This window comes from Brienomyrus brachyistius, chromosome 4 (genome assembly GCF_023856365.1).
Source record: "Brienomyrus brachyistius isolate T26 chromosome 4, BBRACH_0.4, whole genome shotgun sequence".
NCBI lineage: Eukaryota > Metazoa > Chordata > Actinopteri > Osteoglossiformes > Mormyridae > Brienomyrus > Brienomyrus brachyistius.
Window position 1 is genome coordinate 21,358,145 of NC_064536.1, and position 12,544 is coordinate 21,370,688.

The following is a 12,544-nucleotide window of genomic DNA, read 5'->3' on the forward strand; positions in this document are numbered from 1 at the left end:
TTATATCTAAAACTTTTATACCTATAATGATACAAATAACCCACTCATACAACTCTTCTTTCTAAATAAAGTTCTTTTATTTTGGCAACACCTGGATATGAAACCAAAGCAACGGATTAAAGAAAATAAAAAACAAGCTTCTGATTTTTGGTGCAGTGCAGTAACTAAACGTAAAATGTAAAAGTTTTCACATCTGTATGATTCAGTACAAAAAAATACACGGAGGGAAAGCCGTTATAAGTCACCCGGCGAATGCCAGCGCTTTAAAGGAATTGCCGTTTAGTGCGCACGCTCAGCACCGCTAGCCCTCCCGCGTCCCAAAATGCACTGCGGCGGCTGCCGTCCGCCATATTGCGATAATGTTGAGAAAGCGCAGATTGGTTACGGGGTACACCGAAAACCGTATCCTAGACTAAATAAACCAACTTGTTCAATGCACTCCGCAGCCGGTTAAGGAACTCCGCGCAGCGCCCTGAAGCCGTCCGCCATGGCCGCCAGCGCACGGGGTACGAGGTCGCCTCTCCGCAGTACAGATTTAATCGCAACGGACGGTCTGGAGGCTTTAAACAAAACGAGGCCTGGCCGAGCAACCCCGTAGCCGGACTGTGTGCCCCGTGCCGTCCGTTCGGAGGGGTCACTGAAATGTACCCTTTGAGGGATTTTAACGTGGCTAAAAGACCCCTAAAATTCTCCAGGGTCCAGGAGGTTGTCCAGAAAGACAGAAAAATTAAAATGTTGAGGGTCGCCATCGCGTCCGACTTTCCGCTGGGGTTAACTAGCAATGCGTGTAGCCTCTTATTTACACGAAGGCCCTCTTTCGGTTACAGTAAACAGCGTTTCACGGTTATCCGACGAGAATGGTGCAATAACCCCGAATTATCTCGGAAATTTAGTATTGTTATTGTAACTAGGTGTTGGTATGGTAGTAATCCGGGGCTGAATAAAACAGGCGGTGGTTTTCGTCTCAGTACCCGTACGTACAGCTTCAGATCGCCTCCTTATATATCCTGGAGATGATCTGGCTTGTAAGTGAAGGGCCGTATGCAGTACCGGGCATTGTCTTCTATGTACACATTTGTTGATGCAACATGCTGTGGCGCCAGGCTGGCTCCTTGTCCCGTGTATTATAAACCGGTCTGAAAGGCCGTGCATTGTTTCCAGAATTTGACGATGGTCTGTCGATGGCTGAAATGTGCCATTGTGATCGCGTGGCCTCCTTTTTCCCCCTCAGATGACGACTTCGACGAATACGACAAGCCAGGAGCTGAGAGATCACGAAGGAGAAGGGGAGATGAAGATTTTGACAGGTAATCATTGCCTTGTTTTCGTTTCTAAGGTGGCACCGTGCGGTCGACGGTAGTCTGTGGGATCTACAACTACACATGAATGTCTTTTTGTCATTCAGATGATAAAGCATCTGATTTGAATTTCCAGTATCTAGTCAAATCACAAACCTAAGCAGCACCTACCCTGACCATTTCTATACGATAAACATAAATTATCTCCCTCTAAATTGTGATTTGATGGTGCTGATTCTTGTAGCGAATGCTCTGTTGTCTTTGTCCCAGTAATTATGCCAATATATTTGCAAACATGAATCCATCTGAAGAAGTTTGTGTGTGTTCTCCCTCCCGCCCAAAAGTGACCTGGAAGGGGAATTGCTTGAGGAGGACTGGCTGACGTCTCGGAAGGTAAGCTTATTGGGCACAGGCAAGGGAGTGGTGGATGTGTCATGAAAGAACTTAAAACACCTGCCCTCTGGAGGTGTAGCCGTTACATGTCATTAAATTTTAAATGTGCGTTCTGTTTATTTATCCTGTTTTGAGACTGATCTAAAAGATGCTTTAAGTACAACTGTACAGAAGCTGAAAAGCGACAGAATCGCTGTCACACTTAGTAACACATTCCCTGTTCCACTGGTGCAGTTTTTTTTGGAATGCCTGGTGGTGTGCGTCTCCTGTGCCTTTCTGTTTGTGATGAAATGCAGATGGACCAGGTGACAGTTCAGCTATTCCCAAAAAAATGATGATGATCAGGGGGACACTGTAAGGGGCGTGAGCTGCATTTTAGATAGAATAAATATCCTGCTAAGCTTGAGTCATTTTTGGCAGGAGTGGCTTCACTCTGCCCTGATTTTGGGTTTGGAGGTAGTGTGAAGCTGTGCACAGAACTTTGTTCCTGTGATCGGAATTAAAGGTGATCCTATCAATTGTTAACTGATTTTAAATTAGCCAGCATTCAGTCTAACTCGATCGGCAACTTTTAATTTGACTGATCTGAAATGTCAGTTTTGCTGATAACGTAATATCTGTGCGTTGACGATTATGCACGTGTAGTTTCAAACATGGAAATGGCACTGTGTCGTCTGTTTTCTCAGTTTTGCCACATATCTGTTAAAGATGAAGAATTTGCATCATATGTGCAACTGAAGTTGGTCGTGGAGCATGATCTGCTAAAGAATTCGATACCAGGAACCTCGTTTGACATTTGTGCCATTACTGAGAGGAGTACTAGAAATATGAGAGCCCAAGTGCCTTTGGACGCTTTTCCACTGCACTAGATGCCATTCTTTTGGTACATGGGCATATAAACTGGTATAGCCACTGAATGACATCACAATGCGAGGCAGGGTATTTCTTAGCGAAAAATGGTTATAGTATATTATAGGGCTGGGTGATGTGTGATGTTATGCATGTGTAATTCTCATTCTCAAGGACCACACTATCTAGGTTGAGGCTTGTCATGACTTCATACTATCCAGACTTTATAATGTGGGAGGTTTAGGTTTCACTAAAACATTATTACTTTTTCATAGGAAACAAGACTTTGCTAGCATTACAATTTTAATAATTATTCCTTTTGAAGGTTGTCTTGTATGTGTTTAAAAAATTAGGTCAAAGTTTTCTGCCGCTGCTTTTGCATGAACGCTGCAACCTTTCTCCGAGTCAATCATAGTCATTTTCATACTTGCTGTTTATGAAACACATAGTTTCATAAAAAGTACATTTATGTTTATGAAAGTACATAGTAAGCAATGGTGCCAGTTTGTTTTGATCCCAGATATCTGATCACCAAAGTCTTGGCTACATGAAGATGACTAAATGGTGTAGTTGCAACATTCAGTTTGATAAATAAATAGGAAAAACCTATTTCATGTCAGTGACTTTATCTTCCACCATCTTCTGTGTTTCATAAGTAGGGACTGGGAGATAATGTTGGGTAAATATGTCACGTTAATGTGTTTTCGGAAGACAATATGCCATTTGTTTTCCACGTAGTGATTGGCTATTTAAAGTGATGTCGATGACTAGAGGACGGGCCTCAAAAGTGATCAATACCATACATATTTTTCTTTATTTTAAGTCCTGTATTTACATTTATCAGACACATTTGTTGAATTGCCTTGTAACTGAGAAATCGGGATCAGCCAGTCCCTGGAGCAATTGGCGGTTAAGGGCCTTGTTCAAGGGCCCAATGGTGATGTCCCTCTACCGACTCTCGGATTTGATCCGGCAGCCTTCTGACATGATGTCCAGATCCGATGAGCCACACAACACCCCCATACAGCTCTCTAGAACTGTGTTTTGTTCCTCTCTGATGGTCCATGTTTTTGCCCTAAACGTGAAGACCCTGGGGATCCTTGGGACTAGTTTGAGAAGCACTACTCTAGAACATGCTGAAGTCGTCTGCATCAGGCACCCATCACCAGGAAGTCGAACCACTGCAAATAAACACATGATCAAAGCCTCAAAGATCATACTTTACAAGAGGTAGAACTAGTGCTGGGTGGTTTACGGGTTTTAATTTGCTGTATGAATTTTTCATATCCGCCATACCTTTGCATAGCTTATGCAACAGCTGTAATACTGGGCAGCAAATTATGTAACATTGTTCGCTGCTAGAAGCGTTGTGGATCTCTGTGTAGAGTGGGAAGCCCTGTTAACTGTGCGTAGCCATCTTACTAACTGTTACAGCTTTTATAACACAAGAGCTCTTCATGTATAACTGTTCAGCATTATAGTGTTTAGCTACTGTTTGTGTGTAAGAATTTTGGTTATGTGTTAATATAATTAGGTCTGTAGCTAAATGTGTATCCCTAAAGCAGTATCTCTATCGATTTATCACAGAAATAATTTAAATCATGCCAGTTGAGCAAATGTCAAGCTAAATATACTGTTATAATCAATAAAACATCTTCATGGTGGTGCAGTGGTTAGCACTGTTGCCTCACACCTCTGGGACCTGGGTTCGACTCTCCGCCTGGGTCATGTGTGCGGAGTTTGCATGTTCTCCCCGTGTCGTCGTGGGGTTTCCTCCGGGTACTCCGGTTTCCCCCCACAGTCCAAAAACATGCTGAGGCTAATTGGAGTTATGAAATTGCCCGTAGGTATGCATGCGTGAGTGACTGGTATGTGAATGTGCCCTGCGATGGGCTGGCCCCCCATCCTGGGTTGTTCCCTGCCTCGTGCCCATTGATTCCGGGATAGGCTCTGGACCCCCCGCGACCCAGTAGGATAAGCGGTTTGGAAAATGGATGGATGGATGGCTGAACATGTAACAATTGGGGTAATAATATAGTCAATTATTTTTATGATTTAATACATTTATGTTGACGCTATCCCAGGACCCAGGGATGTTTCTCACCATCTCTTATGCTGGATATTAAACGAGGACAATGTTTCAGCTACATAATGTCACCCAAAATAATTTCCTGGCCTTCTCTGAAAGCTGTCCTATAGCCACACCTCTGCTAACACAGGCGTGCATGATCATTCATGTGTGAGGGAGGGGATGGTTTGGCCATCACTTTTAAGTAATTCTTTACACATTTTGCGCCTTTTCTCCCTCACTTGTATTTGGTGAGCTCCACACCTTGTGACCTTTGACATGGGCTGAGAAGTTGTTTTTAATATGGAGTTATCAAATCTGTTAGGTCTTCTGTTGGTGTCTTCTGGTAAATCACTGTGTCGTATCCTTGACTTTAGAGGCTAAGATCGCCTTCTTTGTGGAAGGCCCCAGACTGGCTGAAACGCTGAAATGAACTTACACATTTTTCACAGATCCACAAATGTTTTTGTTTCATATTGAATAAAATTTTACATTAAATTTACTTCACTATGGAACTCTACGGTCTCCAGAGTTGGTCGTTTTCAACGGCCATTTCAGCAAAAATTCAGTGGTGTCCTTTTTCTTTATTGCAGTCTAGCAGTTTAGGCTTTAGACAAAGGGAAGGTTACTGGAGCTTTCCCCCCCCCCTGTTTTCCCGTACATTGTGTGTGTTTTGCCCACTGGGGCTGCGGTGTCCTCCTGCCATGCCATGAACGCCATCTCTGTGATCCCTATTCCCAGAATCCTTCAGAAGGCTCAGATGAAGAGCTAAACGATGACCTTTTGCAGAGTGATGAGGAAGACCAGAACATGAGGTGAGGTGACGCCGTCGGCCTGCGTCCAGCCGTAAAGGTTACCTGCACCTGAAAGGTTGATATTTTTCGTGCATCGTTCTGTAGCTTTTCGGCCGGGTCGCGTCACGTCCCTAACAGAAAGCCCAAATGCCTGCTTTCGACCCTCGATGGAATTATCACTCCGGTGAAATGTTGTTCTCCTCATCTGTGCGGATAAAGCAGGAAAATGCTCATTCCCATTGTGTGGCTGACATTTAATATGCTGGTGTTGGCAGGGCGCTAGCTTAGCAGGCCTTGGGGATTAACTGTCATGCATTCCACATATTCTGAAATGGAATATTATTTTTAATTGGTTTTGAGCCCCATTTCTGTTATTCTTAGCAGCTGTAATAGAAAATTATAGCAATCTCATGTATTTGTAGCAAGCAACTAAACTAATCCTGTCTCTTAGTCCTCTGAGTGTTTTAGGAAAGCATGCTAGTGATTTCTCCTAGAGAGTTTTCAAGTAATGCAGCAGCAATGGATCAGTTTTGGTGAAAAGTGAAATTGTTTAACCCTCTGGGGTCTAGGGGTAGGGAACATACTTTCACTGACTGGCGCATGGTCACACATTTCATTCAGTATCATAAATTTAATTCATGGCAAATAAATTATTTCTAATGTTGGGTTCAGCTTAGGTGTTGAACCCCTGCTGGGTGACCAGTCTCTGGATACAAAGCAAGACGCCACACCGGTGTTTTCTTTATCTCGATGCGAGGGAAGCCCAGTCCGGTCACAGAGACTTGTCTCTCGACTTCGGAGGAGGACTTCTCTCGCAGTTCCTTTTATTAAGCACTTCCATTTGCATAGCAGTAGAGGTGTCACATGATACAGTAATACCATATATTGTCGATAACACATGAGCGTTTATAATAATGCCTAATGTTGCTAAGTGGAACAAAACGATTAGATGTACAAGCATATGCGATTTCACAACATCTATTTCAAAATTGAGTTTCCGTTCAGTTAAAACTGCGGTTAGCATCTATCAGCAAGAAAACATGTTTTGTGCACTTTGACCTGCACTCTTTCCTGAGCGACCTAAGTGTCACTCTGTAAACTTACAGGCGATACATAAATGGCAACAAGCATAATTTCCAACATCTTATATATTTGTTTAGGCATTAAACTCATCTTAATCTTAGTGTACTTTGTAAATATGTCAGATTTATGTTAAGTTTGTAATTTGACACAAAAGTATAGACATTGCAAACTGCAGTTTGGAACACTTGCAGAAACATTATGAAAGTACATAGTAAGCAATGGTGCCAGTTTGTTTTGATCCCAGATATCTGATCACCAAAGTCTTGGCTACATGAAGATGACTAAATAAATGGTGTAGTTGCAACATTCAGTTTGATAAATAAATAGGAAAAACCTATTTCATGTCAGTATTTCTGGTCTCCTTCCATTCAGCTCTCGTGTACGCATGAGCCATTCACACCGGTGGCCTGTATTACGAAGTGGGGTTACTGGCTTATCGGGGTAACTTGTCGGATTTAAGGTACCACAGTTTAAATGGACTTCATATTCGTTCACTTACATTTTGCTGAGACTACCTTATAGTTACCCCAATAAGCCAGTAACCCCGCTTCATAGTGCTGGCCACTGGCCACATCCCTAACCCTAACCCCCCCCCCCCCCCCCCATGGTGCTGATGGGGATGTATTTGGATCGCATTTCACCGTTGTGTTGTTCATCAAATTACCATGCAAATGTGATTTGAATACGCAGTAATGCAGCTATTTAGAATGCGAATAGCGATCTTCTTGTGAGGGCGATACCACACACCCCTGATGCAGGTAAAACAAAGAAAGGTGACATGGTTTAACCATTTTGTCTGTTTAACCTAATTTTTAAAACTTTAATGCTTCCGACAATGGATGTTGTGAAAAGAAGACAGATTAGGGATTTAGCCAGCGGTTTTTCATATTTCTACGTTAAGATTCCAGCGAGTTATTTAACTGAAATACACAAGAATGATACGCGGCATCATCGTCGACCCCAGAGGGTTAAAATCTGTTCAGACTCTAGATTCCAGTTAACCAGGTTAAGAGTCTGTGCTTTTGTAATTTATGGTTAAAATGGTGCAACTGTTAGCAGATTTAATTTGCAATTGTGACAAATGTTTTTGTTTCATTGTGACAACTGTTTTTGTTTTGTTACATCTACAAATTATAAATTTTATACCTGTTTACCTGCTGTCTGAAGAGTTCAAATTTGTTTGACACAGAGATGGCATGTTTTTCCTTGTTCCGAACACAATATTCACAGATTTATCACTGTCTGTTATAAATGTTTTACCCCAAAAGACTCTGGCTTATGCACAAACTAAAATGCCCCTTAAAAGTCAATCACTTTTGTTTTACACTATGGTAGATACGTATTTATTTATTGTAAGTAAATAAGTATATTATTGTGCTGTACCTTACGGAGAATTCAAGTTCCAGATTTTGGTTATTTTGCTGGAAATCCCTCGATTATCACTGTGACTTTTGTGCTTGAAAATAATGGACATTGTGCATGTTATTTGGATATAGCTTGTAGTCTTCAAACTACGTGTACTTCCCTCTGAAGTAACAACAACAAATTTATTTTTATATAGCGCATTATCACAACATTACTTTGTCACATAGCGCTTCACAGCATCCTCACCCAAAGCCCCCAGTGAGTAAGTCATAGGCGACAGTGGCAAGGAAAAACTCCCAAGAAAGAAGAAACCTTGGGAGGGACCAGACTCAAAGGGGGAGCCCATCCTCCAGGGGCCGGCAGGGATAGTCAAATAAGTAGTGTTTCTCTACTCAGTCTTGGGGCCCCTATGACAGTCCTAATTTTTTTGTCCTTGTACCAGGTAGTCAGTGTTTTTGATTGGCTGGTTCAGGAGCTGGCAAGGAGTGGACTGTCTGGGGATCCCCGAGAACTGGGTAGCAGAACACTGCGTTAAAGGAAAGAGTAACTTAAACAGTTCATTGGCCACACAGTGCCATCACTTTGAATGCAGCATGTTCAGGAAGATCAGTTTCGACTTGATTTTGAAGTCTCTCCGTCTATCCATGCTGCATACCTGCCTGTCGTATGCAGGGTTGTGGGGTTCCATATGAGCAATGGGCACCAGGCAGGGAATAACCCAGGATGAGGCCCATTTTGTTTAGTATGGATCTTTCCCTCTCACTGTGCAGTGGCCAAGCGATGGTTATAAGCCTAAATGCCACAGCCGGCTTGGACGTGACCTTTGACCTCCAAGAGCAGTCACAGGAGGAGACGGACTACGTGGGTGATGACGCCGATGGCATGGGCGTAGAAGAATACGAGGGCGGAGACGTGGCAGCGGAGGGATATACGCATGGGGACTACGCGGACACCTATGGGGCGGACGGCTCGGAGCTGCCCGAGGACCAGCTGGAGTATGCTGATGAGCCAGCCGAGGAGCAGGCCTACCAGGACGAGGTCCTCGACCTAGAGATCAGTGAACCCCTGGACGACGAGTTTCAAGTGAGCTCTGCCTTCCGTGGGTCCTCGGGGTGGAGGGGGTGACATACACGTTCCTCAATGCTGATCCATTATCAGTCTCTACCAGTTTATTCATCTGCTGTCTGACAGAGTTGCTGTTGACAGCTTGTTTGCTGGACGGTGATGCCGCTCCACCAGATCATAGCCGTCATGGGATTGTGATCTTGGGTGCGGGGCATGGGGAGGGGGAGGGAGGAGGCGGGCGGGCTTTGTGTCCTGCCGGTTTGCAGCTGATTGTCAGAGATGGTTAATGCCGCAGTCTTTTATCTGGGCTTGAGACACAATCTTATGGTTCCTCACAGGTGAAAAGATTATTGACCTTTTAAAGATGCGGGTACAGTTCTGTGGGGCATGAGGGGGGGGCACGGTGACATGATTGATGCTCCTCTCTATTTAGGCTGCTTATATCCCTGTAACAAGCTTAAAGCATGGATCTGGGCTGCTGTCCGTCTGCGGCGGCCCATTTATCATCACGTGAAAGAGACGTGTTACTCTGCTTATCTGAAGATAAGCTCACCATTTCTTTGAAATTGGTTTTATGTGGAAAGCCTGAATGGCTGTGTGCAAGGTCGGCTCCACCCCTTTGGGGTCAGCGTCGGCATTCACGGGTATTTAGATGTGACGTTTCGGTGTAAGGGGTTAACCTCCCTTGGCTGGCTCAGGGCGATGGTGTTTCCTGCTGTGGCCAGGTCTTTGTGGGTTTGCATCGGTAATAATAGACAGTTTCTTGGGTAATTACCTATGTCAGGGACTGTGTGCTGCTTCTGTGCCCAGCATGTGGGATCAGAGTCGCTTCTGTAGGCAGTCCTTTGTGACTACGCAGATTGGAGCACGTAAATTGGGTTGCTTGTGGCCCTGTACCTCTGATGTACACTCAGGGTCGCTGATCGGAAAGTGCTCAGGGTTTCTGTCTGTTCCCCGGTGATGTGCCTTCAGGAATCCTGCCTGCCGTGCGTGAGGATCTGCGTAGGCTTGGATGATTTATTATGACCCTTAGAGGAATGAAAGCCAGGGTTATGATGGTTGAGCGAACCCTTTTTATTATATCTGAAACCCGAGTCATTTTTTAAAAATGTAACTGTGTGTAAAACGTGTCACTTACAAAAATAAAGAAGAAAGCGGTATATCTCTTGTTTGTAGATTAGGAGGAGGAAAAAAGATTAGGAGGAAAAAGGGAGCAGGATCCTTAAAAAAATATCTCTCTAGGTAATAATAAATAAAATATGTTGCTATCGGGCTAAATATAGGCTCCGTTATTAATGTAATAAAACGTCAAAGAAACAGTTCTCATCAAGCTGAATATATGCTTATAATCCATAAAAGATGTTACTATTGAACTAAATATACATTAACAATCTAGTAAAACATGTCATTATACTATGAAGCTGAATGAATGATTTTTAAATAATAAAATAACGTTTTTAAAAACATTCGTAAACATATTTGAAATGCTCCGTGAAAATTTTTTTTTTTCCTTGATGCTACTGATTTGGAATGATATAAATATGGTCAGAATGAACCAAAGTATGCCAAAACACCATATTGCTAGATGGTAGTAATTTCAACTGATGGAAATATGCACTAATTTAAGTTATGGGATATTTAGGTGGTAGTGTTGATCCAGTAGCAGGAAATAGATGACCGGAGTGAGTTCTCAAATGAAAGCCCACCTTCTACCTCGGCTTCCAGGTTGAGGACTACGCTGACGATGCAAGCCAGGAGATGGGGCTGCCTGTGGATGTGCCGGATGTCCCCGACGGTGCAGAAGCCCAGGTCTCTCAGGTCCTGGAGGCTGAAGAGGTGGGGGACCCGGTCCGTCTGTGGGTTCACGTCAGGCTGTGTTGCGTGCAGTTAGCTTCCAGGGTCACTGTGGAGCTTATCTCCCTGTGGATTTACCGTAACTAAGCTATAGATGCAGGGTTGAGATTGATGGGTTTCAGGTTAAAACAACTCAGCCTCAACCAAACCAACTTAACTGTCCCATTAACCGCTGGAAGTCCCCTTTGAACTTAGCCGGCTGTTTAGCTCAAATCCAGTTACTTAATCATACGGCCCCCTTCTGTTGGTTGTGTCACATGACATGAGTCATTTGTTGGTCGAGCTCTACACCTTTTGGTCACTGGTCACTTCTGTGAGTCCTTGTCCCCTGGTACTGACAGCCATCATCACTGATCCCCCCCCCCCCCCCCCCCCCACAACAGTTGGAGAATGAGAGAGAGCGCGAAGAGGACCTGAGGGAGGAGTCAGATGAGGAGGATGACGAAGATGAGCAGTCTGGCCGACTGCGCTTCAAGACGGAGAGGAAGGACGCCACTGTCATCCGGCTGTCCGATGCCTCCAGTAAAAGACGGGACATCCCCGAAACTCTGGGTAAGAGCAGGATCCGCTGTGTCTCCGCCCTGTGGGGGGCAGTGGGGTGGCTCTCTCCCCTGCTGACGTTGGTAGATGAAGCATGTGTCCCGATGACCTTATAAGGTGGATTACCACCGTTTGAGGGAAAACCGCCTTCATTTGCCAAGTAAAATCATCACCTTAAGCGGACACTCAAATTAACAGTGACATTTACTCCCCCCCCCCCCCCCCAACATTAATCACTGATTATCGGGGGCAGTAACATTTATGGGCCATGAGTCCAGATGAGAAGCGAGTATGTACCCTGCGTCTGCGGTTCTTGGGCCTGTGTGTATTTAGGGGTTTGATAAGACTGCGTCCATGTTCAGCAAGCACACCGTTCAGATTAATGCCCTTTCTGTATGTGGATCTTAAATATTACAGTCGCCCCTCAGTATCCACTGGGGATTGGTTCCAGGACCCCCCCATGGATACCGAAATCCACAGATACTCAAGAATGGCATTGAATTTGCTTAGAACCTATGTATATCATTCATGCATACTTAAAATCATCTTTACATTGCTTATAATACCTAATGCAGTGTAAATGCTCTGTAGATAGCTATTTTGTATTTTTTGGATACATTCATTCTTTCTCTCTCTCTACGTGTCACTGCATCCGTGTGGATTGTGCGTAGTGCTTGGCGTGGGGCAAGTTCAAATTTTGCTCTCTGGATCATTCTCAAATTTTTTTCTCCCCAAAATATTTTCGATCCAGTGTTGGTTGAATCCTTGGGTGTGGATCCTGCGCCTACAGCATACCATCTATGCTCATGTAATTTATTTTGATGGTTGCTGTATGCAGCTTGATCATTAAAGAATGGCATTAAGAGGCATGCTGATTTTGACATTTTGGGATTTTCCCATCTATCATTTCTTTTGCAGAGCTGTCAGAGGAGGCCAAAGCGGACCTCCTGGAGTTCGAGGAGAAGGAGAGGCTCAGGAAGCAGGGGCGCTTCGGAGGTCGCGGCCGTGGGAGGGGAGGAGGAAGAGGACGCGGCGGACGGGGCGGGTTCCCCTTGTTCGGGCTGGGAGACTTCAGGGGGGACATCAGGGGACGCATGAATGACCAGAGGATGGCGCCGCTGCTCACCATGCCCATGGGGGTGCAGGTAAATTGCGGGGGAGCGGGTTTTAATGATGGGGGTCTTAAAGTCGCCATTTGTAGCAACATGCCAGTGTCTGTGGTAACGGGTCGGTGT

General features: G+C 44.4%; 1 protein-coding gene across 5 annotated transcripts in view; it reads left to right on the forward strand.

The window, feature by feature from the left end:
• Nucleotides 1–319: 319 nt before the first annotated feature.
• LOC125740050 (RNA-binding protein 33-like) overlaps nt 320–12,544 on the forward strand; it is a 35,035-nt gene continuing 22,810 nt past the window's right edge. For all 5 annotated transcript variants that reach the window (XM_049010749.1, XM_049010750.1, XM_049010752.1 and 2 more), the window contains exons 1-8: nt 320–506; nt 1,232–1,307; nt 1,643–1,691; nt 5,350–5,423; nt 8,621–8,933; nt 10,641–10,751; nt 11,153–11,321; nt 12,228–12,454. In XM_049010749.1, coding sequence (XP_048866706.1) covers nt 488–506; nt 1,232–1,307; nt 1,643–1,691; nt 5,350–5,423; nt 8,621–8,933; nt 10,641–10,751; nt 11,153–11,321; nt 12,228–12,454 — 1,038 coding nt within the window. In that variant the 5' untranslated portion in view covers nt 320–487. The remainder of the gene's footprint in view (nt 507–1,231; nt 1,308–1,642; nt 1,692–5,349; nt 5,424–8,620; nt 8,934–10,640; nt 10,752–11,152; nt 11,322–12,227; nt 12,455–12,544) is intronic.